Raw genomic sequence first — 26,853 nt, 5'->3', positions numbered from 1 at the left:
GCTTTGGTGTATATACTTTACTTGTCTGAGAGTTGTCCTGATATGAAGGATCCAAACAGGACACCGACAAAAAACAACGAGGTACTAAAGGGTCCCTTCCAGTCATCGTCACACACGAGATTCCACTGCAAGGAGAAAGAAATTTTAAAGAGAGAACACAAACATCTAATAAACATCCCCAAAAATGCCTTGGCTGAGCCTAGATAATGAAAGTATACTAGAGTTCTTCAGGAAAATCTCAGTTCTGATCTTTGGGATACAAATGTATATATAGAGCAATCAAACCAATATTTCCATAACAAAAACAATCTCAGAAAAAAGGAGGAAGGAAAAAAACCATATTTATTAAAGACTGCAGTAATTTGCAATCTCTCACTTGCTTGATGTTTCTGGAATAAGCATCTTGATGTTTCTGGAATAACATGCATGTTATTTGAAATCTGTATCAACAGCTGTTATTCAAAGAGTCTTAATTTTATTTTTGTTATCTGGAAAATTTGCATAAATATTAAAAGAAAGCAAAAAAGCAGCAGGGACACCTTGTCCCTTACCTCTCTGTTGTGCTATGACTGGAAGAGTTTCTCGAGCAAGCTCCTTAACCTGCTTGAGGAGGAGATGCAGGAGATGATGCAGCCCCACAGATGCCAAACGCAAACAGAGAATTTAGAGGCAACCAAATTTCACTTCAGAGGCCAGGCCAAATCCTCCCAACTTTATTTATTCAAACAGCTCCTACAAGGCCCCCTTCTGATGTTTCAGGAATGGAAAGTTTTAGAGATTTGATTTGCATTCAAATGGTCGAAATAAAATCAAAATATTTACTTTGACCACAATGACTAATCCCTCCCCACGCCTTGACCCTCAAACCAAACAAATAAATAGTGTTTTTTCCTCTTAACTTTTTAAATTTGCTCTAGATCAAATATCATTGCTTTGATCAGCCCTGCGAGAAAGCCAGGTTGCTGTGTGTCTGAAAACAGCCATCTACCTTGTTGCTGCTCTGTCACCTGGTAATGTCAGCGTTTCATTTTGCTTGCTGGCCATTTTTTGAAATCCAGTAGGAATGGGCTTTTCCCTTCTCTCTCTTCATTCTTTGTCGTTTCTTTACCATTAAGCCTTCGACTCTGGCGTCTCACAAACCTCAGCCTATTATAGTTCATGCTGCAACTACACCACAGTGGAGGCTTTAAGGTGGAAGGAATACTAAAAAGTTTGCACTGAACGAACAGCACAAGAAGTAGTTTTTCACTTCAAGATCCCTGCAGCAAATCTCATGGAATGTTTCATGGAATAGCATCTGTCTTTGAATTATCATCAATAAGTTTTTCTAGAGATGAATTATTTTCATCCATGCAGACTTCACTCTCATCTGCATTCACCTAACTTCAGCTTCCATCCCTTAAACTATCTTATGGCTTCATTTCTAAGGATTATTATTATTTAAGCTCACAGAGTGAACAAAATACAACATTTCCCTCTTTGTAATTGTGGCCAAATCATTTCTTAGCCTTTCCTTTGATAAATCTCCCTTGGATTTCATTTCTTAGAATTCTCTTCTTACAGTAGACTTTATAGCCCTCAAAATTATTCCTGCCCTGATTTTCAAAACTTCTTCCAGTTTCAAAACACATTCTAAACCACAAACACAAACACTTAACACAGTGGTACAATAAATCCTACCAACACCATCAGTTATGCATCATTACTGAAGCTCCTTTAGGAATCAGAGCTTTCTAATGGCTAAGGAGTTTATAGCACTCAATAGGGATTTATCTTACCATAGTTATCTTACTACAAGGGATTTCTCTTACCACAGCTATATCATTTTAATTTTAAATTATAATTAACATATTTGTAATAAACCTCTATTTATTCAACAAAAAACTATACCTCATTATAGATTTTAAAAAGTTTAAACAATTCTGACAGTCATTTATTGAGCCTAAACCAGCCAGGAAACTTCAGCAGAATTTATCTAGCATCTTGGAAATACGCAGCAAATGAATATTATCAAATCTAAGTAGCCAAAGGTTTTGGTCATTATCAAATGCCTTCATTTGATCACATCTATTGGGATAACAAATACTACTCCTGGTGGAAATCTTGCATTAATAAAGACCTGCCTATTCACAAAGTCTACTCCTTGTAGCAGCTACTAGAACTAGACATCTTTTTCGGTATCGGAACTAAAATCCAACCAGTCAAAGATTTAGCAGAGTCATTACTTCTCGGCTGGTCACTCTGTAGTTGTGAATTAGCCATCTCCTTTTATCGATCATCCACTTTGTACTTTGACACGTAAGTTGCACAACACTTGGCTTTCCAAATACTGACATGTCTGTGCCCAGCAATAAACACTTTGTGACCACTGAGTTAGAGACATTACTTGGAAAAGTTCATGGGACTAAAACATTTTGCATTGCCCTGCCAAAAAGCTTATTGCATTGGCAGGTGGAGAGATACCAGCCTTTAAAATGCCACTCTGATTACCATCTTGTTTTTCCATCCACTCCAGTAACACAATTTTAGGAGCTGTTATGCTGAACAGCAATTCAACCAGGCATGAAAGCAAACAACTTGCACATCAATTTTCCAAGGGAAGACTATCTTGGTTACGAATGGCAGTTATTTAAAGCCATAAAGAAAGCCTAAGGTCATAAAACTCGATACATGCACAGCAATCAGAACAAAAGGTTTTTAAGGTCCATTACTGCAGTAAATCAATGCTGAAGTCTTCAGCTTTTTAATGACTTACCAAAGAGTTTTACTGTATGGCTCCTATCAGTGACATGGCATCAGTCTTCTAATTCCCCCACTGTACCCATCCCTGACCTTTATGCTGCCCAGGAAAATGGCACCGAAGCACCACAGTTGAAGACCAGCATTACTAAGAGCAAGTATCCCTGGATGACTTCCTGATTGACTTCTGCTGCTGATGGTGCTGCTTGGTACTGGTCAGGACACAATATATCATGATCTAGTGCTCTAGCACCAGATGCTATTTTCATTTCTCAGTGCCCTTTGAATTAGGCTGCTGGAAATCACATCCTTTGCCCCAGTGAATATGATAAAGTTAACCTCAGCAAGTTATCAGGGCTCGAAACGGGAGAAAAAACACGACTTAGCTTTGTCCCTAACAGCAGCTCCCATCAAGTTCCTAAACAACTTAACACCAACATGTAGCACATGGCACATGGTGTTCTTACTGAATCTTACAATGATTTTGCAGGAGGACATTCTCTACTGCGGTTTAAACTTATTTTCTTACTCAAAGAGCTTACAGCTACTTTGACTGGGTTGCAACCATTTCCTGAAAAGCTCACTAGGTCAGGGTGATGTATCTGCCAGCAGCTTCACACCCTGCAGCAGTGATTGCTTGTGTGCTGGAGCTGGGCTGGGCTGCGAGATGAGCACTCCAGGGCTGGTAACAGCGGGTGGTGAGGATGGATGACAGAGGGGATGCGGAAGGGAGGATGGGCTGGGGACAGACAGCATGGACAGTTTGAGGTGAGGCAGGATGCAAAGAGGGGATGAAGCAGTCAGTTTTCAGCCAGCTGACAGAACCAGACCCCAGTGCATATCTGCAAAAGAGCACCCCCACACAGGGGCTGTGCTGTTGGTCTACATGGCGCTCCCATCCCACCGCGCTGGGCATCAGGCATGGCCGAGAAGGAGCCCACAGAACGGCTCTGCAATCAGCAGTTTACAGCCTGGGCAACAAGCAGACCTAGATATTTACAGTAATCACATATGCACTTTCCGAGTTCTATCTTATCTCTTGCACTGTAAGTTAGCTACTTGGAACTAAAATAAATTCAAAATCCCTCGCTATGTGGCAAGACATATGGAAAGCTATGTGGAAGCTTTATTAGCTTCCATTTTTTAAATCACACACACAAAAAGAAGGAACAAGAAATACTACTGTACGTTTAGTCAGAATTACACTAAGCAGCATAAATAGAAGTTTAACTGTCAATCTGGCTAGACTGGTATTTCCTGCATTCTCTTGTCATATGCCTTTCCAGTTTTAAACTGTATGTTAACACAACACCCTTATCCAAAAAGCAAACACTGCAAATTTCATACAAATGACAATCGCAAGGAAATTCACCTACCTCCAAGATGAAACATTTGAATTCTCTGAACAGTAGCAAACTGTGCAGTAACATTCAAAGCATAAAATAAAGATATTAAACTAAAATTACAAGGGAAGTGTAGGCAGACACAACACCACAAGTCCAGTTGAAGATATGGCCAGACTACAAGTAAAAAGTTTAGTTCTTCTAAGTTCTCAAGGAATTTCAAAAGTCTCAGGAGATCACAGCTACTATATTCTGGGTGTACAGGGTCTGCATCCATTGCACTCACAGAATACAACTTGCCTCAATAGGACAGCTGGCACTTTATGAATTACCAACACTAAATCTTTCAACAGCTTACATCCAGACACTGATGCAAATCCCTTATCCTGCTTAACTTTTACTGTGGTTCTGTCAACTCTGATAAGATGGCGTAACTGTAACTAACAAAAATCTATCTGCTAACAACAAGATTCTAATCATATTTCATCATAATAGTGCCCAATATTTGTAATTCATGGCAACATCAAAACTGCAAATCTAATTAAAGACGGGCTCTTCAAAATGTCGAGTTCTTGCACTACAGTATCACAAGAAACAAAAATTCCACCACCACCCTGTATGTTTGGAAAGTTACAAAAGCAATTGCAAAGCCAACAATAGAATGTGTGACCTTACAAGAAATGTGTTTCTCAGATTACAAAGAAAACTGTTCCCCTGCAGAAGCACTTGTACTTCCCTAGCAGCATTACTAGAATCATTAACAAAGATGGACAGTGACAAAAACCAAATACCTCAAGAAGCTCACATAGTTATACTCTTGTTCTATAAGGAAGATCCTTCTGAATTTTACCTTTATAGTACTTTGTGCCCCCCATCCTTTCTCATTTTTTAAAAAATGTTTCTGCTGTTGCAGAGAAGAACATACATAATTGAAAAAAGTGGGATATCCCCAAGTGCTAATATTTTAAAATCAAAATATTAGCAATAATTTTGGAATCTAATCTGATATACTCTACTGTCTCCCACCACTTGCTTCTCTGTAAATAGAGGCAGGTTCTTCAAAAGATCTAGCATTCTCTCTACTCAGCACTTAGGAACTTTGATTCAGAATTCATTCCTGTTTATACCCATGCAAATTACCCTATCATTACATTGTCTACAGTATATCTAAATGAACATTCTTTCAGTTTTACTAATATCAGCTATAAACTTACAATTCTTCAAAAACACTAACCTTATCTTATGTTTTGAAGCCAGAAAGGTGATTAGGTTCAATTTGAGTCTATAGTCCTGTACTATAGACTCAAACCACATCTTGAAAACCTCAGCATTTTCAAGCATTTTATTACATCTTCCAGCCATTCATGCTCATCTTACGAGCTGAAATTTGAACTTTTGTCCTTATTCTGACAAGAATAATAAGATACGGGAACTCAGTTAAAAGTTATTCTGTAGTTGTGTCAGCTCTTCGGACTGGAAAGTTGTCACTGTTAACTTCAGCCATAAAAATAAGCTGATATTTTTGTGCCAAGAAAGAAGGTGCATTGCTTTAAACGATGATGAAACCTAATGGAAGTCCTCATATGGCTTCTGGTCTAGAAAGCCACCTACACTAACATGAATGAGGAGGTCAGTGAGAGCTGAACCCGGATGACACAGCCTTGAGTAATGCTTCGCTGCTGGCTCCACCATTAGCAAAGCCTGTGTAGATTAAGATGCCTAACACAAGTCTGTTTACCTCCCCCCCCCCCCAAAAAAAAAAAAAAAAAACCCAACCCTCTTTGTTTTCCAACAAAAAGTGAATTACACACTTTTATTACAATGCTAAATTGTGTCATTCCAGATGTTGCTACTTCAGCCTCAATTTGTTTTTTCCTGAAGGTCTGACATAACTTACTACTCTTCAGGAACTGAGATCCGACAGCACAGCAGCATCATTAAACCCTTGGTGTAAAGGGGATGGAAAACTCCGGGACCTAAAATATGCATGAGATCCTTTTATCCCTGCATGTTCATGCAGGATTCAGAATCCCAGTTCTATCTCAGGACAACTCTAATTCCAATGGTAAGCATCCTTCCTCTGCAGAAACCATCAGTAGTTGAAATTTGTTAAGAAAACCACTATGGGGATGAAAACGTTCAAGTCTGCAATACCAAAACATGCCTATAAAGAACTGATTTCAAGTTGATAAACAATACAAGACACTTGAAAAGTTGATGGTGAGCATGCATACACAAAATCCTTTTTCTATTTATGTTTCAGTATAAAAGATTACTCCCGTATGGACTAAAATGCTTTCATCATTGTATCATCTAAGAATATATCCAAGAATATCATCCTGTCATTCTAGTCCACTATTGCCACCACTTTACAGCTAAATCCTATTCCCAGTTACCCTGTATAGTCCCAGAACAGATAGCAGACTTTTGCAGATTTGTCTGGGATAAGAATTAAGCCTTTCTCCCCCCTTAATTATCCCAGTCTGCATTCCTTTTAGTACCATATATAAATTTATATTACTTCTCCTTTCTTTCTTTATAGGATGTAGGAAGGAATAAGAATGACACAGGTGGTTTATTTACACAAAGCAAAGCTTTGCTTATTCCTCAAGACACGGTATTTCAAAAAGAAAGATGAAAAGGGATTTTGTTACGCACAGATTGGTTAACTACTCCAGACTGACTAACAACATTTTCTTGTTCAGTCTGCAGAACTGAGAAAAAGTCCATCTTCAACTGTGAGAGTATTAAATGTTTCAAGCCTCCTCTTCCCCCGAAAAGCAGAAATCTAGATGAGGATCTTTCTCTACAGTCACGAGAGATTTGAGCAAACCCCTTTCTTTAAAAAAATTCCCCTTCCCCCTCCCAGGGCCAGCTACAGAAATCTGGGACAAAGGTCTTCATGATTATTCAGCAACCGAGCACAAGATTAGCGGTTCATAAAACCAAGCCAAGAAATTAAACAAGTTTAACACTGAAAACCTGAAAGCGTGTGAAAGGCCATGGCTCTTGCAAAACTGGCTCAGAAACATTAATGTAAAAGGAAGAGGGGAAAAAAAAAAGACTGCCTCAAAGCATGATGTCTTGGCAGGCAGACGTTGCCTCCCCAAGACACAAAGCATCCGCCAAACCACACAGACAACATGGGAGAGCTGCTGCAGCATTCTGGGAAAACGTTAGCAACTTCCATTTCTTATAAAACTTCTGAAAGTTAGTTGATAATTAAGACACATTAATTTGCAGCGAGATGGAGCTTGGGGATACAAAGTACTAACTGAAACGATGTCTAAGCCAGGTCAACCATTATGCTGCGGCATTCAGAACAAAACCGGTATGTTTATCTGCAAGCTTGACTAATTCTAGATGCTGCTGACTGTTTTTGTATTGCCTGTAACAGTGCATCAAACTTTGACAAGTGTATCTCAGTAAAAATCAGAATCTAGAAAATCTAAAAATCAGGATCTCAGCCACTAAGTTCAAAAGTAGTTTTTAACAACTAAAATTTCACCATGTCCATGCTGGCCTGCGTGCTAGTATGAGCGTGGCTTCTCCCTCATGCTCGCTTCCTCACCTAGCCCTCTTCCCAAGGAGCGTTTCTGGGCTCAGACCAGAGTCCAGAAAGCAAGCACAGGAACATCCATTGCTACCTGTTCTGTAAGGCAAGAAACAGAGGCCTTTGGGTGGCAAATGTAGCTACAGTTCTGCAAAGCTTGTTCACAGATACAAACAGGCAATTCAATGGTACAAATACCTTATAAGCCTTCGCAAAAAGCTAAATTTTGAAATCCAAATATTCCTTGAAATCCATTTTGCTTGTATTTTACGCCAGTCGTGCCTATAGGCCTGCACAGCTTTCACCTCAGACAAGAGGCACGGTCAGCATAGCTTCAACTTTGTCTGGTTACCTTAACTGGAAAACTGATTTGCTGAAAACAGTTCAGCAGATGGGAATTTTGACTCGCTCCTGGCAGGTGGAGTGGAGAGCACAGCAAGGGCAAGCGTGTTGCTGACACGCAACGTGCACGGCTCTTCCAGACGTGGTATCGGAACAGGGCGCTCTGGCTGCACCGTGTGTGCAACAACGGATGACTCCCACCGCTTTTTGTTTTCAAAAAAAGAAAACAAACCCTTTTGATCTCCAGAGTTCAAAGAGGCATCTTTGATCCCAGCAGCCAGCTGAACCCGCTGTTCCTGCACCGGCCCTCTGTGCTTCTGGGGACACCGGACCAAACTGATTACGCAGTTAATACACAAACGCTACCCAGCGATCGAGAAGAGCCGCTGCGTTCGGGACGCTATTCCTGCGAGTTAACATTAACAGGAGAAAATAACCACGCTAGCCCTCCGACATAAACCTGGTGTGCCAGATTTGACTGCAGGACAAGTCTAAGGCGCTGAACACCGAAGCTATGACACACCCCCCCCACACACAGAGGCTTCTCCGGCGCTAACTGTGGAGGTACCTAAAAGCCATCTGTGAGCGAGGCCCGGCGCGCGGCGCCCCCCGGCCCCGGCCCGGCCCCGGCCCCCGGCGCAGCCCCGCACCTCGCTGACGATGGTGGAGCGGTAGACGTCGCGGCTGTACTCCCAGCCGTCCAGGCACCGCTCCTGCTCCAGCGCGCCCAGCTCCACGTCGGCGCCCGGCCGCAGCCCCAGCGCCGAGAAGTTGGCGAGCGCGGCCAGGCGGTAGCGGCGGCAGCGGCTCGGCGCCGCCCGCCCGTCGCGCAGCTCCAGCGGGATGCTGGCGTTGCGCCACTCGCCGCTCAGGTTGGCGCCGCGGGGCACCGCGCACCGGTGCTCGGGGGTGCCCGCCAGGAAGACGATGGAGAGGCCGTTGAAGCCGTTGGGGATGATGCTGGCGCTGAGCAGGAAGAAGACGAGGCGCTGGAAGCGGCCCCACTCGCCCAGGAAGGCGCTGACCTCGTCGTAGTCGCGCATCGCGCGGCGGGCGGCGGCGGCGGCGCCGAGCAGCTGCGGCCGCCGCTACCTGCGGCCCCGTCTGGCGCGGGCGGGGAGCGGCGCGGCGGCGCGGCGCTGGCCATGGGCCGGGCCTCGCTCGCTCGCGGGAGCGGCGAGGGGTGGGGTTTGCCCGCGGGGGCGCCGCAGGTGGGGCCGCCGCGACCGCCCGCCGCCGCCGCCGGGATGGCGGCGCGGGGAGCGATGGCGGCGGCGCGGCGCGGCGGGCTCCCGGCATGCCCTGCGGCACGGCACGGCACGGCACGGCACGGCCCGCCCCGCCCGCGGCGGCGGCGGACGGCGCCGAGGGGCGCGCTGAGGAGAGCGGGGGGCGGCGAGGGGGGCGGTGGGGGCATTGCAGCTCCTCCCTGCCTTTAGATACCTGTTTTCTGAGTAAAAGTCATGGGTGTTTTCTCTCAGTTTGCAGTCGGAGAGGCTGAGCAGCGAAGCAAAAGGGACTGAAGGGCGCCGTGCCTTGCCTTGAGGTGGCTGCGGGCGGCGGAGCCCCGCATTTCTGGGCCTGTTAGCGCGCCGGTTCCCTTGAAACCCACGGAGCCGCAGACGCGTGGTGAGGAAAAGAGGAAGGGAGCACTCGGCCCTTGCCTGGGGGCTGGTCAGAGCCGCGGACTCTTGTTTACCTCAAAGGAGAGAAGGCAGGAAGATGCTGGGACACTGGGAGAGGCATTGCCTGGCCTCTGGTGAATGTCTGTCAGGTAGGAGTGCTATTAAGGCTGAAAAAACTTCTTCTTTACATAAAACGATTTTTTTCTACCTGCTACTGGAGTACTTCTTTTTAACTTTGACATTGTCATAAACTAACTTGCATAAATTCCCCAGTTTATGAGTGTGGAAAATCAGGACGTGCATCCTCAAAGGTGCAAGCGAGCACAAGCGTCTGACATGGTGTTTGTGCGGCATCTGCTTATGCCTTTGCTCGCCGCCTGCCCAGGCACCTGAGCCCCCGCTTGCTGGCATGTGCTATGCCTGCTCGTGACTCCTTGGCAGAAGCAGGTCATGAAAACAGGCCTCAGATCTCTGTTTATCACCAGCAGGTTCAGAAGCCAGGGTTAATCCTTTATTCAGTGGACTGCAATATCCTTGGTTTGGTTATGGGTTATGAGCCAAGCAGCCTAAGGGGTTTGGTAAGCCGTGGTTTGGGCTTCTCACACATGTCTGAGTCAGCCTTTGGCTGATTATTTTGTTCTATGCATGATCAAAGGAAGAAAGCTTTCTCTAAGCCCAGATGTAAACTGGTTCTTTACCTTGTCACTCTCTGAAACAACAACCTATTTCTGGAACTCCCATTGTCTGTTCAGCAGTATTGCTTGTAGGTCTAAAAAGAGTTTGCTAATAGTAATGTGATTTTTTTCATTTGAGGTGACATGTACTACATGTTTGACAATTGATAAATGTAAGGAAGTCTTCTATTCTTAGGACAAAAATAATAGCTCGTTACCTAGCAGCGCTGTCAAAAAGGCAGGAAGACCACTCCCATAAAGAGGTCTGTTACAAAGCTATATGGCCGTAAGTGCAAAAAATGGTCGTCTTCTGCAGAAATAGTTCAAGTTTCAGATTGCCCTTTTTTGTTTATTTTCCTCCACCTCCAACTGATGGAAGCTAGATGTATACATCTTACACTATTTTTGAATGCCTGTATTTAAAAAGAGCTTTCTTTGCATGTTGGAATCATAGCGCTGTAAAAATCTGCAGTTGTTCACAATGGAAAATATGTATTTCTGACAGATTTTGCTTAAAAACTTCCTTTCTTTAAGTGTTAAGTTCCATAGATCTAGTAACCAAAGGAATCACCAAGATTCAAAATAACAGGATGTAAAGCTTCTGTTTTAATTTCATTTTGTATTGCCTAATTTATTATTTAATAGGTTTTAGTATATCTGGCAAAATAATTTTTCATATGGACAGAATACGAGTAAGAGTTATAGGTAGTATAAGCATATTTTGGCTATTGTCACAGAATGTTAGGATAAAACAGGAAATGAGATGATCAGAAAATACAGATGAGAGGAATCACAAAAAGGAAATAAGCCCAGGAGATTAGGACCCATTTAAAACAAGAAGAAAATAGCCTGACTATAAGCAACCCATATGTCTAAAGTTTAATTATCTGTTTGCCTTAGGAAGACTAGGAAACATGTATATTAATGGTAAAGGATACTGGCTTACTTTATATAATAAAATACTGATTATTTTCTGTCTTGTTCTCCATTTAGTAAAAAAAAAAAAAAAAACAGTTTGCTGCTATTTGTAGATTATTTTATGTGTCATTGCAGTATAGAGAATTGCTTTACAATTTTGAGGATTTTTAAAAATATCTACTGTTGCGAAGATCCAATTTCTCTGGGATAGGAACCTTGGACTCTTGGTATGTATTGGGTTCTTGGATCTTGTTCAGGGGGGTCAGTGATTTACAGGAAGCTTTTCTGATGGGTAATAGTTAGGTAAATATTTTCTGTTTAATTGGAACATATTTAATCTCTGAGTTTGGAAAGTATGACAGAATTACCTGGACTGCCTTTGTAGTGGAGGTGCTTTCAAATACTGGAGACGATGCTGCTTTTTAGTCTTTATGGTTTTTTGCATCTCATTGAAAACTACACTATTGCTTGCTGCTAATGATTTTTTAATTTCTTTCTGATTTTAGGACAACTATAAAGTATAAGCTGACACAATCACTATATCAGAATTCCCACAAAAATTTATGCAAGTTATATTTGTGTCTGACAATCATTTTTAAACAATAATCATAAAATACCTCTGTCTTCATGTTTAATCAGAAAGACAATTATACACAACCTTGTATCTTTTTTCTGGTTATTATCAGCATGTTTGGTTACTATGAGAAATGAAACGGACAAAGTAAAAATAAAGTAAAAGTTAAGTCTCAAAATCATCTTTGAGCATTTCTTTAAAGGATATATACTTGACCTGCAAATGCACGTGGTAGAATGCTGTGGAGACCCATCAGCCTGAAAGGTTACTGTTTCAGTTAATTTGTAAGATCAGGAAATTAGGCTTTAACCATCAAAAGAATGAGTTTTTAGGCCATAAAAACTGGCCTATACTAGTACTTACTAACAAAATAGTTTTCTTGAGTAAAAGAGCTTATTTTAAGGAGGGAGGTTCCATATCTAAGCCACATATCTAAGCCATGCTAAATACATTTTAAATTAAGTATTTAAAATTCCTTGCACAAATTGTTAGACTTTATTCTTCAATTGTAATCCATTCAGAAAGTAAGTTACACAATGGCACTGCACATTTTTATTACAATAAAGACAAAAGTTAACAAGTGACAACGGCTACTTTTTTTTATGTTTTAACAGATCCAATAAGTTAGCTTCAGGTCTTACTGAGAGTAAAAGATTACACAGATAAACTCTAGTAAATGTGACAGAAGTGACATATGAGGAATAGTACAGTTCCCGCTGAACTCAGTGGGAGCAATCCAGCCAGTCCTTCTCCCCATCTTTAGCTCAGAGCTTTACACAATAATCCGAGTTGCTCATAAACACAAAGGTCCTATACTGAGCCCCACCGAGTATTTGACATGTAGACAGGTCTCTGAAGATTGCAGTGAAGGCTTAGATAGTTCACTAGCAATAAATTTAATTTTGGGGAAAAGCTATTAAAAAAACATTGCTTTCTTCAGCCTTACAATTAAAAAAATAGTAGCGTGCCAGAACTGGCACTCCTGCCATACAACTTCATTCCCTTTTCAGTCTTTCACAGACTATTGCTCTTTGAGTTTCTTTAGGAATCACTGTTCAAGACTGTGAAAGACTTACTGGCAGAGAACAGAAAATTTCTTTGCAAATGCTTCATCAGCTGAAGCAATCTCCCTTTCTCTTTTTCACTAAGCTCAAACATTATTTAAAGTCCTCATAACAACCTCACGTACTTCTGAGAACTGCATGCCACTCTTGTTAATTTTTTTTTAATTTGCCATTAAAATATTAAAATGTTGGCACTAGTTTTAGATAACAGTGTAAGGAAGAAAAATGAAACTGATTAAAACAAGACATTAAAAAAACCCACAACCCTTTCTCCTAGTTAAAAAAAGGAATACTAGACTTTAAGACACTACAGAGTTCAAGAATATAAAAATATTTGCCTCTTAGAAGTATCTGAGCCTATGATCACATAAAAGATGTACCAACTTAATATAAAAATCTTCATAAAAATATACCACCTGTATTTAACCAAGTCTTCCAAACTGTCTCACACTGATAAAAAGGTTTTGTTGAGAAATCTAGTTAAGTCAAAATAGTTATTCTATAGATATCTTTATAATAAGTAAAAACAAAATTAAATACTTCTGTCATTAGATTCCAGCTTGAGAAGAGATGAGGCAATGTGAGGGATCACAGGATAATGGTTGCCTTGTGCTGTATTACATTTATGGCAAAAGCATGACCGCAGAAAATTAATATGAAAGGAAGTGGTATTTCCATGTCTCAGATAGCAGCTTGAAATAGTTGCACAAGTTACTTGTATTTAAACATTACAAAATTTTGTATTTGTGCTTGAACTTACTCATTCCTGTGTAAAGGGCCAGCAGCAGACAAATTGCCGTGAACGCTCATATTAGAGGTGAAACTTCATGCTTCTGTTGGCTGTTATAGAAAGTGAATCATGGCTTATTGTTACTTAGAGGATAAAAATCAGTCTACCAGGTCTGATAAACTTTATATGACCAAAACGTCTATGTGCAGCCAATAAATATTGTACATTTTTTTAACCATGTAGTGTTTATAAAACAGCAATAGCACAACTCTAAACTATACTACATTTGTCTTTTCATCTAATATTGCTTTAGTGTACTTAATAAAAAATGCACGTGACCTGTAGAACTTGAAAAACAACACTGGCTTTATTGATGTTTGTTTAGAATTAACTGTGTGATTCCAAATTAGCCCCTTTTCAGAGTTTTCAGCAGCTATAGGTGAACAACTCCCATACAGAACATCAGATACCTGTGAGCATCAAATCCCCTTTATATCTGCAAATAGTGTAAAGATTTTTGTAGCTGCTTTCAAAACTGGAAGGAGTTTTCTCTGAAAGTATAGCATAATATGGCATATATTCAAGGAGAAATGAAATGGAAAAAAAAAAACACCCCCAAAATGATACTTAAAAACTGCTTATGCCAATATAGCATGAAAATCTGGTAGCTAAAACTGCACATTACGTTCGAATAGAATAATTTGCTGAAGCCTGTTTCTTTTGAAAGTGGAAATTGCCCATCAGAAGTAGGTCAGAAGCTATATTTCTTATTAAAGATTTCTTCCCCCACAAAGATGCTGATCCATGAAGCCTAGTGATTTCAGTGGGCTCAGGATTTGTGAAAAAGCATTAGATTTTACAGGGAGAATTGGATCAGAACCAGATCCCAAGTCCTAGGAGAAGTACAGACCATCAAAATATACTCATTCCAATGTCTTATTAAAAAAAAAAAAAAAAAAAAAAAAACAAAAAACAGTGAAGTTTGTGTGTGCTTTGCTACAAGTAAATTCTGATTCCATTTAAAGTGTACTAGGATTTGGTACAGATTTCAAAGGAGGCTGGAATCTTTCCTTTAGAGATGTAGGCTGAGAAAGGTACCCAGCTGCTCCTCTTCCAAATGATATGCACAGTGAGAGAAAACACCAGCATGATGTTACCTGTCTTTTTTTTTTTTAAAAAAAAATTGGCCTTTCAGTTTTCCCTTAAGCGCTTTCATTATGTACATTACTGAATAGAGTCATTGCCGTGTTATTCCTAATACTCATTTCTAGCCTACTCTTCAAACACTCGCAGCACATGCAGCTCCCATCTTCGACAGGGACCGTATCTGCTGAACTACCAGGACACTGAATTACAGACTAACAATCCTATGGGAGTAGACAGTATCTGTTCAGTAAACTATGTATTTGGTACAGTAGCAAAAGGGGATAATAGGTTCATAACTATGGTGCAGTAGCATTGACTGTTGGTTTCTGTTTGTTTTCCTCTGGTAGAAAATACATTTTGAGAAGACTTTGTTGTTCTTTCAGCTCTTCTGAGAGTGTACAGCCTTCTTCACAATGGTGTTACCAGAATTTTAGGACTCTGTTTTGAATTCCTAACATCAGCAGTTTGTTGTCCATTTCTGAAACTGAAAGTAAGAGACTGAGAAGCTACAGAACATTTTACAGAATGACACCAGATATTCCCCACTCCCAAATAGCACTGCTAAAATAATCACGTTACATAACTAATACAGACTTTAGGAAAAAAAAAGTCACTGCTCTGCAAAGCATGCCTTTCTGGATGAAACAAGCTATGCAGCAAACATTTGGAACTTGAATATGAGTAACTGAGGGATTGAGTGAACGTTACTTCATTCTGTTTATGCAAGAACTTGTGTAGGGAATTGAGTTTGACTGTAGCCACAGTTCATCAACTGCACAGCTTAAAAGCCACAGGTCAGACATATGAGAAGTCCCTAATTGTGACAAGGAACAGCATGCGCTTCTTAGGGAACCTGACCTGAGAATTCTTATTCTGAAAATGCAATGACAGGTCCTTATACAGACCAAGGATTAGTTATAGGCAGTTCCAAGCTTTTTCAGGTTATTACTGCTTATAAGGGTGAATTCTATTCACAGTACAAATTCTCAGTAACCTGGATAGCAGCTGCGGAGCTGCACTTGGGCTAATTCAACTTTCCTCTGCTTCGCCCAAGAGTTTTCTTCCCACCATAGCAACTAGCAAGTTCTAGCCATCTCCACTGCACCAGCACTATAAAGTGTGCACACAGATTTCAGGTGGACACGTTTGCCCAGGGTAACCCAAAAAGCATCTAGTGGGACAAGAGAACACTGTCTGCTTACAGCTAAACCAAATGGACTGAGAGAAAAGTAGTTCTGGAGTATCTCTACCCTCTCAAAGTAAAAAAGGCTGGAATATTGAAATCTCGTGTTTTTTGAGTAGGACGTAATGAATTTACTCTGAAGGAGTAAAGTACTTTGTAATGTAGACAGTTCTACTGAATGAATAGTTTTGCCATACGTCAGAGTTAGACTATTATATATATACATGATCCAAATAACTTTCTCCTAAAGGGGGAAAATAATACTTAATGTAAAAGGGAAGATTTGGAGATAGGAAGCAGCAGTCTGAAAGTAATGAGAAGGTGAGCCTTGATTTGTGAGTGCCCACTTTCAACCACATCAGCTCTCGAGTTCAGAGATTTTGGAAAAACTGCTTAACATCACTATCTGTTGAATTAACAAAACTAAAGGCCATTCTGAAAGCTTTGATGTTTTGCAGTAGATCTGATAAAACATACTATTGAGTGTGGAAAGAGACTATGTACAAAGAGGTCCTGAATTCCAGTGAAATATGGCACGAATAAAACTTACTTACCATTTCACCCTCAGCATTTGTTCAAAGTTCTCAGGGAGAGAATTACCATAGCTTTCAGGGAGAAATAGGGTAAGGATCCCTATCAACACAGTCAAGCTTCCCATGAGGATATAAGGTAGGAATCTGTCGTAGGCATCTGGCAGAACACAGGACGTGACAACATTAATTATACACCCACAATCAATGAACCGATTGATAATAAATACAAAATAAATAAAAATTTATGTTTCAGACATCATTGTAATAGAGAACTCACCTGGAATAATGAGTTGAAATCTTTATAATTATCACAGATTAACCCCAAACTGAGGTATATGTGGTATCTACTAGTAAGCCAACCTCTTTTTTCCCCCAATTTAAAACTATAATATATGATACTAATGATCACCAGCTATCATTAGTATCATGCAGTCCCCCCGTACTGCCAACTACTGTTGGCATAGCATCAAATAGTTCTTCTGTACACTTTCAACTGTGATAGGTAATCTCTTTGCAAGATAACAATTGTGCTAGAATCACTAATGGAGAAAATCAGTATTATGCTGTCATCTGGAACCAAATCTTCAGTCAAATAATAGAATGTGAGAGATGAAAAATGTGTGAGAAAAGAAGCATTCATAAGCAACCAGACACTCATCAGCTGTCTGGGATTCTGTATTCTGCTGGTCTTGTGCAAAAGAAGAGAAGAGACTTACAGCAATTTTGCAGGCTAATTTCTGATTAGCAGGCCATTAACAAGGGAATTCTTAAATATTTGCCTTAATAGAAGTGGAGAAAGCATCAGGCTTCCCATGACAGACAAGAGGCTGTGACCTTGGTTTACTCAGATTCTGATTTTGGACTAGAAAATAGTGGCCACTGCCAGAAGCCTGAAGTTAGTGCGCAAGTGTTTGGGCAGGATGCAAGATTTCCATTTCCCAATAGCACAGAAATGAAAAGGTCTTTCAGTAAAGGGATTAGCCAGCAATTAATGCATTTAAGGTAGAGAAAGTACCAAATAGGATTTGACAGCTTTATTTTTTAGTTGGGATAAAGCAGTATACTTAATAATGTATGGAATAAATGAGGATTAAAATTAAGACTCCCTAGGTATTTCACAACAGAGCCAAAGTTTGTGATTTGATCTCCGTCTGTGTTCACGAGCTGGATGAACTGCAAGGTCCTAATTTAGCTGTAGCAAATATCAGTAGCTCATGAGTTTCTCCTAAGCTTCCTAAAATTTAGGAACGTATTCTGATGACTGAAACAAGATTCTTAGAGGTTGGCGTGAAGGAAATCCGTGAGAAAGAAAGAAATGTAAAAACTTCTGTCTTGTATATGTATCTCTATTAGTGTTACTTATGCTGCAACAGTGAATGAAGATCCTAAGGAGCACTGCAGTCATGCTCTGTTATTTGTACAAATGGAAAGTAAAAGTACAAAATAAAGAGAACATTTTTTTCACCATTCTTGTTACAAAAACAACCCAAAGTTTTAGCCATCGACAAGTAATTCTATACTGAAGGGAGGGGGAAGAAAAACAAAATCAAAAAGCCTTTGGATATGAAAGTGTCATTGATGAGCTAAAAACGCCGTCACGCCGAAGCGCGCAGGCGAGACACCCTGTGCGAGCGGCACGCGGCAGGCTCTCGCCTTTTCCGGCCTCCCCAGTCAGCAGTAAAGCAGCAGTGCACCCCTACGGCAGAGCCGGACCCAGCTCACACAGGTGAGGGCCAGCTCCCCAGGAAGCAAAGCAGGTGGGTAACTTAGGTGTAAGGGAGGCTGAGTCAGACCCAGTGATGGCAGAAGGAAGTGAAATGTGTTTGAGTGAAAGAAACTAGGTCTGGCTCAGGCGGAGATGGAGTATCCCAGACTAGCCGCCAATTTGAACAGATATTGCCACCCGTAATCCCTTAATGCCTCTGTGACTGTTTCCTGTTTGCAACATGGGGATCATTCTTGTGTATCCTGGAAGTGTTGGGTTTTTTTTGTTTGCTTGTTTTAAGATTTATCAATTATATTAGTACAGCACTTGGAATATGACGGTAATGAATGTCAGAAGAAGCTTAAGAGGAAATTACTAATTCTGCTTAGAGAAGTCATGCAAGGCATGAAACAATAAGGAAAAGCAAAATGAATACTGAATAGCTATTCTGTAGCAGTGAACATAATCATCTACTACACTGAATGAGATGGAGGGTCAAGAGGGAAAAAAACATGGTCAGATAAAACAGAAAGTGCATCACAGTGTGTCCACAATTTACACAACATGCTGGTATTTTCTTAATGCTGAGTGCCTGATTTAACCCATAAAAATCACCTTACTAAGTTTACAACTAAACACTCTCTTGTGCTTCTCAGTCTGTATGTTTTCCCCATTTTGCCTTAGAGAGCATCTGAATTGCTGCCTGGCCTCCCAGCTTCTGACATACCCATCTCAGGATTCGGCCACGGAGTACAATGCAATGAATTTCCTACCTGTGCTTACTTGCTATATCACTGCTTGTTAAACTCTCCTGATACCAGGATGCCTCTGGGAAGCTAGCTGGAGTATCACAGGTAATTGGTCACATCTTGGCAACAGGTATTATCATTTTACCATCTTTGGTTTTGACCGGCCCTGTCCCAGTCCCCTGAACAGCGCCTGTCTAGTTCAAGGGAAACAAGGCAAGAAGTCTCACCGAGGTACACAAAGTAAGGAGCGATGATGCTGCCCACTCTGGAAGCTGTGGAAGTAGCTCCAACTGCCATGTTCCTGACTAATGTTGGGTATAGCTCAGCATTGTAGACATAAAGCATAGAAAATGCAGATGTGATTCCAAATTTTCCAAGCATCACCAGGAAAACAGACAGTACATGAAAATCTGGAGGAAGAAGGGTGGAAAAAAAAAGTTAAGGTGAATAAACTACATCCTGCACTTACTACTTCTATTTCTTTTACCTCTCATGGACCAGATCGCTTCCCCGTTCCCTGCACTCACCCCTGCCCCATGCCCCCAGCTTTGGTGGTGTTTTATTTATTTACTCATTTTTTACATCATAAGATCTTAATTGCACAACATAATAACCCAATGCCTAGATCACTTGTCTCCAAGCTTCCTGTTGAGCACAGTTTAGAAGGAGCAGACAGGTTTATTCCTAGACAGGTTATTTCCTAGATGTGAGTTCTGTCGCAGTATCAAGAACTGGAACGAGAGTCTGCATTTACACAGTAATGCATCACGTGCTTACAACCATCCTTCTCTAGCAAAATCCTGTGGATATTTATACACAGTGAAATCTGGAAAACTTGCAGGGTTTTTTAGCCATTAGTCATAACCACATAAATCACAGTTCACTTTTGGCTCTCGTTTTACAAGCTAGTTCTTCTGGACTGTAAAAAGCTCAGTAATTTGACACAATAAAGAAGATGTGTGTGACTCAGCATATATATATATGTACATTGTTAAAAAATGATGGCTGCAAGTGATCAGCATAAATTTGACCTCAGACTATAAGGTTGATCACGGTTTCCAAACATTTTCTGGAACGATTACATAGGTAAATAAAATACTATAAATATTGTACACTACTAAGTCATTATTGAATTCCGTACCTGTAGGAATCAGCCGAATGAAGAGGACAACACCTCCTCCTAAAACCAAGGTACTAGATATTGAATACCGCCGAGGCAGGGAGCGGAGGAGAAGCCAGGCAATCACGTAAGCTGGAATTTCAATAACTGCTGAGAGGAAGCAATTGAGGTAGGCATTTCCGTGCCAATTTGGAGTGCTGAGTGACAGGCCAAAGTAACCAATCGACGTTAGCATCCTGAGAAAGGTAATAAAAATCAATTATTAAGGAATACTGTGCTTCCAGTGACTACAGTGTTACCTCAGATCTTGTTAAAGAAATAAGAGTGTTGCAAAGCATGACCATGGACAGTGTGGCTTAAAAATTTCACTGGTGACCCCATCTTTCTAATTCTTTTGTTCCATGCAGTGAGCATATCCACAGCAGCTTGCAGAGACCTCTGATTTCTCTTTCCTTCCTGCATATATAATATTAAATGAAGGGCTTTGTGGAAGTCATACACAAAGGCTTTTCACTGCAATGGATTCATTAACAGCACTATAAAGTAAGTCTTGAAAACATTCAATGCCAACTATGTTATTATTTACACCAAATTCCAGTGAAAGACTCTCCCACCCCTTGGCAGTTCCATTAAATCTCATTTTAATCTTCATGAGAGAGCTGGATGTTCGAGTTTCAAATCTCAAGACTGCCTTGCTATGGCATGCCAGTACTAGCCACTTCCTTTTTGCTGGGGGAAATATGTACAGAAAAGGATCACAGTTTGCCTATGCGGTATTACTTGTGTCCTGCAGTTGGAGTTGCCCCAGGCAGGGATGAGGATCTCACCGAGTGAGGCACTGTACAAAGTGGAACAAAAACATTGGCGGTGGGGTCTAGTTCTTGTTGTGTTACTGAGTTGCTGCCCATGTTCAAATAGAAATGATGAGGACAAGAATTTCTTAACAGCAAAACCAAAAAAGCCCCCAAATTAAAGTTGTTTCTTATGTTTTCCCAAGTACTTTACATCTGAGTCTAGGCTACTCTCACCTAGAGTAGTACTCTCTTGTGCATAAATCCAGTGTGGATGCAAGGATCACTGAAGGCCATGTACTAGCCAAGGACCATGGATAAGTAGGGTCCAAGACTAAGATTCATTATCTAAAACTGTGACATGTGCCCTCAGATCAGAGCTTGTGCCTGGGTACTTTAGGAATACACATTTCCTTACCACAAAAGTAATGACATAATAGTAATAGTTGCAATGTTTCGGGTTCGAAATAGGTCCAGAAGGATAGCCTTCTGCTGCTGCTGAGGCTTCGAATCCTGCATCTGAGGGAAAAAGGAAAACAAAACCAAAAAAATTCCCACATACCTAAGAGCAAAACAAGCTTTGCACACTCACAAGTTTGGGCAGTTATGAAGTTACGCCTATATTGGGGGATAACTAGTCAGCCCAAGAGCCAGTTCTGCATCAGGGAAAGTGTCCGTTAAGTAGATAGCTTGTCTCTGCACCCAGCTGCACTCCAGGGTAACGTCCAGTTTTGTGCATTAGCACGGAAATGATAGCAACATGCTGACTATTTAAAAAGGAGTATCAGCTGACAGAAAAGATGCATTACAACTTCCTTCATGATCTGATGCAGTACGTCCAGTAGTAATGCTACCAAAGGCATTTTTCTGTGCAGCATCCGCTCAACTCTCTTTTCTTCAAACTTCATAAATGGTGAGAAATAAATGCACAAGATCCTCCAGTTTCGCTGCCTGCTTGCCAGCGCCCTGCCCCAGTGGGGCGCGGGAGGCTAGAGCTCAGTGCCAAGATCAGCACGCGACACCACATCCCCCCTCCCCGTTCTCGCGCTTTTGGAGATGGGGAGCCAGTCTGAGGCTTGAGGCAAGATCCTGCTTGCTGGTCTCAGGACGCTGCTGCTGCGGGCGCAGAGGCCTCCTCGGCGGGTTGCAGCGGGGAGCGCACAGCCGGGCGCTCCTCCCAAGCCGGTGTTCCCCAGGCCGAAGGAAGGATTCGCTGCAGGGCTCAGCAGGCACCTAGTGCTTCCTGGAGAGCACAAGGGCCAGCGCGAAAGCTGGTACCTGCTTCGGTTCAGAAGAGCAGCCGCAAGGCAAGGGACACGGAGGCGGAGGGAGCCCCTCGGTCTCAAGCTGGTGGCTTCAGGTAAAGGCCAATTCATGGCACTGACCTACCTGTGAGAAGAGGAACTGCTGGGCCTTCCTGGCTCTCTGTATTTGGCTAGCCAGGAGATTTTGCCTCCTAGGGAAAGATTTTGGTTTCCAAGGAATGCTTTCCTGGCAGTGTTTGAAAAATACTTCAATGGAGGATTCAGTATGCAGATGAAATCCCCCGGCTTTTGTGGACAGGCACTTAGGCATGCAAGATTCCCACGAAGCAGAAGGATAGATGAGCTGCCAGTTGGTCTCAAAAATATGCAGAAATGATGAAAAGCAGATTCCACTGGAGACTGAAAAGTGATCTCCAGTATGAAAGACATCTGAACTCTGGCTGGGAAGCAAGGAAAGTGCTTTCTGACAGCTTTGGTAGGATGAACTTCCCATAACTAGAACATACACTTGAACTTGCACTCAAATGCACACTTGAAAAGAGAGCTTAAGCAACCCAGCTGAAATTTAAGCACAACATTGAAGAAATTGGTGTTGCCAACTAGAGACAGAGCAAGCAGCATTTCTCTCCTGCAGACAGTGCAGGCGGCGCTTTGCTTTCCTGTCGGATCACTGGCCAGGGCACAGAAAACGCAGGTACTAACAGTAAAGCCGTAGCGTAAGACCTGACCCAGCTACATGCGATCGCTATTAACACAGGGTTGGAAGTGAGGCTGGGATTTTTTTGAACAGGCAGAATTGCTCTGCCCGTTACGGAGGAGCTGGCTAGGGAGAAGGAGCAGCCGCTAGAGGGGGAGCGGAGCGCAGGAAGAAGGCAGCCCGGTGCCCTCGGCTGCGCTGCGCCCGGGTGCCGGCCACTGCTGCGCTGGGCTGCCTTCGTTTTACCAGCGAAGACAAAATGCAAGAAACCAGACTGCAGAAGAGCTTCATATTATTTACTCCCTTCACTATATTTCTACTTCTCCCGTGCACTTTTAGGTGCCCTTTGGTGCTTTCACTGGTTAGCGAGGCCTGAGGACTGCCCCGGCACTTCCCCACCACGCAGGCATGCAGGCACGCCGGCCCCCGGCGCGGGACCACGGCTATCGGGGAAGAGCTGCTGCTAACTTGCAAGCAGCTAATAGTGTGCCAAAGTGAGAGGAAAGCAAATGCGTCTTCTCCTTGGATCTTCTCAACTGCCTGAATTATGATAAAATCGGAGTGACCCTAAGTCTGAAAACCACAACCAACCTCAGCTGAAGGGGAGAATTTTACTGTAAAGAACAAACAAATAAGCAAATGCGCTGGCTTCTCAGTTTGGAGTTGCTAACCCCAACAAGCTATCACTTACCTCGTGCCAACAGTAAATGCCAGCCTTCAGCACTGTAAACCATTTCTGTGCTGCTTCTCAATAAATTAATTGGCTTGAAGAGGTTGAAGAGGTAAAGTAACAAGACATATGACATATACCTCCATGGTGTCGAAAAGCACCGCTGGGGCTGGAATGCCATTTATTTTCGCAGCCTTTCGGATAATAGCTTCTGCATCTTTATATCTTCCCTGGGAGATCAGCCACCGAGGGGATTCAGGAATGATCCTGTAATAAGTTTCAGAATAAATGACTCAACGTTTTCACAAAAGTCATAATCTTATTAAAAACACACTTATAGCTTTTCTGAGTTACCCTTATTCTCACAGATTGCTTGTAATAGTATACAGTCAACACAAAAGCATGTGGGTAATGTAATTCATGAATTTGTGCCGCTGGAATCAACGGCAGAATTCAGGTATATGGGACATGTTTATTTTCATGCTTAAGCAGCTGCATGCTTGGGCCCTTTTCTAGGTTGCTGTTTCTCGGGTGATAACTAAAGCCCACCAAAAAGGCAGAAGTTACCAGATGAACAACAAAGAAATGGGTAGCTTAGCTACTGCTAAACAAATTACCCTTACCAAGCTGCTTACAGTGTGGAAATGCTTTAAATGCATAGAGGATATATTTAAAGGCTCTGTGTCACAGGAAGCTTATACACAAATTTCTTGATTTTACCACCAGTCTGACGCAGGCTCTTTCAGCTAAAGGCTAGTAGCAGTAGAGTAGATAACACTTCCAAATCAATTCCAGGCACATGCTGAGAGAATTGACACAAAACACAGGACAGAAATTCCCACCTTTCCTTAACTAAATCCTTTAAGATTAACAGATGCTACTTCGGTTTCTTTAGTTAGCAGTAATTTTTCCTCTCCTTGGAAAAAAAGCAGGTCAGACATTCCTTTTCCAATGAATTCCCTAAGGGCTGACCCAAAGCAATGTCAAAGGTTTTGAGTGTCAGATGATTTCTATCAGCTTCTTCTACTACTAATGAATTTATGAGAGGTAAGCTATCTGCACTGCTTTGCTTTGTGGGTAAGTTGATGAATACAAGACTGCAGAGACAATACTGGAAACATTTTGGAATCTTGGGAATAGGAATGAATAAAAGAGTAACAGAGAAGGATGATGCATAAGTAACATTTTCCTGGAAGTATGGGTCCGGATATATAATTCCATCTAATACCAACCTGTCTCAACACAGTTTTGCACCTGGATCCCCATCTATCATCTCATTAGTCCCAGACTGTAGGGTGCAATGCATCGTAATTTTGTGCATGCTCTCGAGAAGCATGGAGATTCCCACCAAATACATCTCAGAGCAGGGCTCCGAAGCCATGCCTCTGGAGGCAGGAGGAGAAGACAGCAGCCCTGACAATCTTCACATGCCTCATAGTGCTCATACTGTAGCATCAACCTGACAGGCTTGCAATCAAAGCTAGCTTTTCCCCATCGCTGGGGAAAACACAGCTGCGTGGTGCAGAGTGAAATACACCTGCGTCAGAGAACTTCAATACATTTCAAGTCAAATATACCAGAATAACTCCTAAACTCCTCTGACTAGCTTTAAAATCAGATGATAGCAGAGTTGGAGCTGAAAATAATTTTAAAGATTTGTTTTTAAGCCTTTAAGATAAAAAAAACCCCAGCAAAATATCTGAAAGGACTGAGATCTGCAGGAGATGTTTTAGGCTAAAGAACAGTAGATCTAAATCACCTAATAGTTATATTAATTTCTTACTAGTAGATATAACTGTTTCAAGATAACAGCAAGAAAGGAGTTCCTTAGTTAAGACCAATAAGAAAAGAAAGAACCAATTCACATAACTTTTGGGGCAAATTATATTTATATTTAGAAGCATGAAAGATACTACTTCTTTTATTTTGCAGTTTCTAAATAACTATCCCTCCAAAAAGTAACAGATGACTAGGGCAGCAACAGCACAAGGATATTTGCCCTTCTATAATGCTTTTGCAAAGCTGAAAACAGCAGTAAGTTTTCCTTAACTCTTTTTGCAGCCTGACAACACAGAGCAACCACAGGCAAGCGAAGATGCACTCACATTCCCACCAGAGCGTTAAGGCAGAGGTGAATGAATGCGATGGAAAGATGACAAGAAAACATGGACTCAGCAGTCAAGAGGACAGTGTGGGGTGGCTCACAGGAGCAGGCCACGGAGCAGCCGACCTTCAGCTTAGCCAGAGTTACTGCATTCCTCAAGTGCCAAGTGAGGACTGCATGCAAAGAAAAACAGGAGAATATCTACGCTGGGCAAGGCTGTCACTGCCAAAGCCTGTTGTTGGTATCCCTGGAAACGAGCAAAACAAGACAATAAAGCCATAGGTTACATGCAACGCTTGCTCCCCTGAGCTATCTCTGGCCCCTGTTCATGCTCTGTCAGCACTCTGATTACAAGATCTGCTAAGTGGGCATTTGTGGTGGAGCTGCTTGCCCTTTGCCAGGTACCTGTCACTGCTGTAATTCAGCATAGGCTCTGTCCCCTCTGCTTTCAAAACTGTCTGGCATGCTGGTACTCCTAGTAAAACAGGGAAACAAATCCCCAGGTGCATGCTGAAACTCATCTTCTCCTGCCCTCAGCTCACCCAGCTGTGAGCACAGCTTGCGAGAACTTACCTTCAGGCTCATGCTACACGAGCTTCTAGATGTTACACAAGTCTTTCTCCTTTCCCAGGCTTTCAGAGATCAAGCAATACCTTCTAGCCTCCCCATGGCTGTGCACACAGCATCTGTTGTCTTTGACTGTGTGCCTACCTGCCCGGGGTTTACAGAAGAGGAGCTGATGCCTATTTGTAGTGGTTGGGGAGGAGCTGAAGGAAAAAGGAAAACGAGAAGGAAAAAGGAGGAGAGCCCATCAGCACTGATGTAGAATAATGCAAGTGGCAGTCTGTGCTGATCGACTTCCACAATTCTCTTCTGCTTTAGATTTAAAACACAGACATGCCTAAGCCTCTAAGTTCCCATGCATCTCCAATGTGCAAGAAGCTGGGCCAGTCCCAAGGCAGCACTCCCAACTGTCAAAGACCAGGGAAGTTGGTATCTCCTCTTTACAGGATGAAGAAGTGGCTGAACCAGTAGAGATCCATATGATTAGCTGTGCTTCACGTTCTGTGACTTCATAGTCAAAGTAATATACTAAAGGTTTTCTCAGCTTGTGTAAAAGTACTATAAAAGAATCAGGAGAGCCATTCAGGGAGGAGTTGCATGGTATTTGGATCAGGCACTATCTACAAGCAAGTCAGATAAGCTTTCAAAACTGTGAAATGTGCATTGCAGTTTACTGAGTTAATCTAGAATTAGTTTTTTTTTTTTTTTTTTTAATTTAAAAGATTTTTTTTTCTTCTTGGGGACTGCCTTAGAGGAATGAACAT

The 26,853-nt window shown here is 41.9% G+C and overlaps 2 protein-coding genes and 1 long non-coding RNA gene across 3 annotated transcripts in view; 1 reads left to right on the top strand and 2 right to left on the bottom strand.

Annotated features, from left to right (window-relative positions):
- LOC134146780 (organic cation/carnitine transporter 2-like) overlaps positions 1-9,077 on the bottom strand; it is a 31,075-nt gene extending 21,998 nt beyond the window's left edge. The window contains exons 1-2 of the mRNA XM_062587311.1: positions 8,628-9,077; positions 22-125 (exon numbers count right to left, since the gene is read on the bottom strand). Of these exons, the coding sequence (XP_062443295.1) occupies positions 22-125; positions 8,628-9,020 (497 nt within the window). The 5' untranslated portion in view covers positions 9,021-9,077. The remainder of the gene's footprint in view (positions 1-21; positions 126-8,627) is intronic.
- Positions 9,078-9,409: 332 nt separating this feature from the next.
- On the top strand, positions 9,410-26,780 carry LOC134146680 (uncharacterized). Its single transcript, XR_009959868.1, has 5 exons — positions 9,410-9,751; positions 18,814-18,983; positions 20,026-20,243; positions 20,406-20,541; positions 25,483-26,780. It is a non-coding gene; the product is annotated as an uncharacterized LOC134146680 (long non-coding RNA).
- The window catches only part of SLC22A4 (solute carrier family 22 member 4), a 31,371-nt gene continuing 16,830 nt past the window's right edge, over positions 12,313-26,853 (bottom strand). The window contains exons 5-10 of the mRNA XM_062587129.1: positions 23,562-23,688; positions 21,208-21,308; positions 20,020-20,234; positions 19,106-19,288; positions 16,446-16,581; positions 12,313-15,192 (exon numbers count right to left, since the gene is read on the bottom strand). Of these exons, the coding sequence (XP_062443113.1) occupies positions 15,117-15,192; positions 16,446-16,581; positions 19,106-19,288; positions 20,020-20,234; positions 21,208-21,308; positions 23,562-23,688 (838 nt within the window). The 3' untranslated portion in view covers positions 12,313-15,116. The remainder of the gene's footprint in view (positions 15,193-16,445; positions 16,582-19,105; positions 19,289-20,019; positions 20,235-21,207; positions 21,309-23,561; positions 23,689-26,853) is intronic.

Source organism: Rhea pennata, chromosome 14, assembly GCF_028389875.1.
Source record: "Rhea pennata isolate bPtePen1 chromosome 14, bPtePen1.pri, whole genome shotgun sequence".
Lineage (NCBI taxonomy): Eukaryota > Metazoa > Chordata > Aves > Rheiformes > Rheidae > Rhea > Rhea pennata.
Note: the sequence above shows the minus strand (reverse complement) of the source record. Positions and strands in the feature narration are given on the sequence as shown.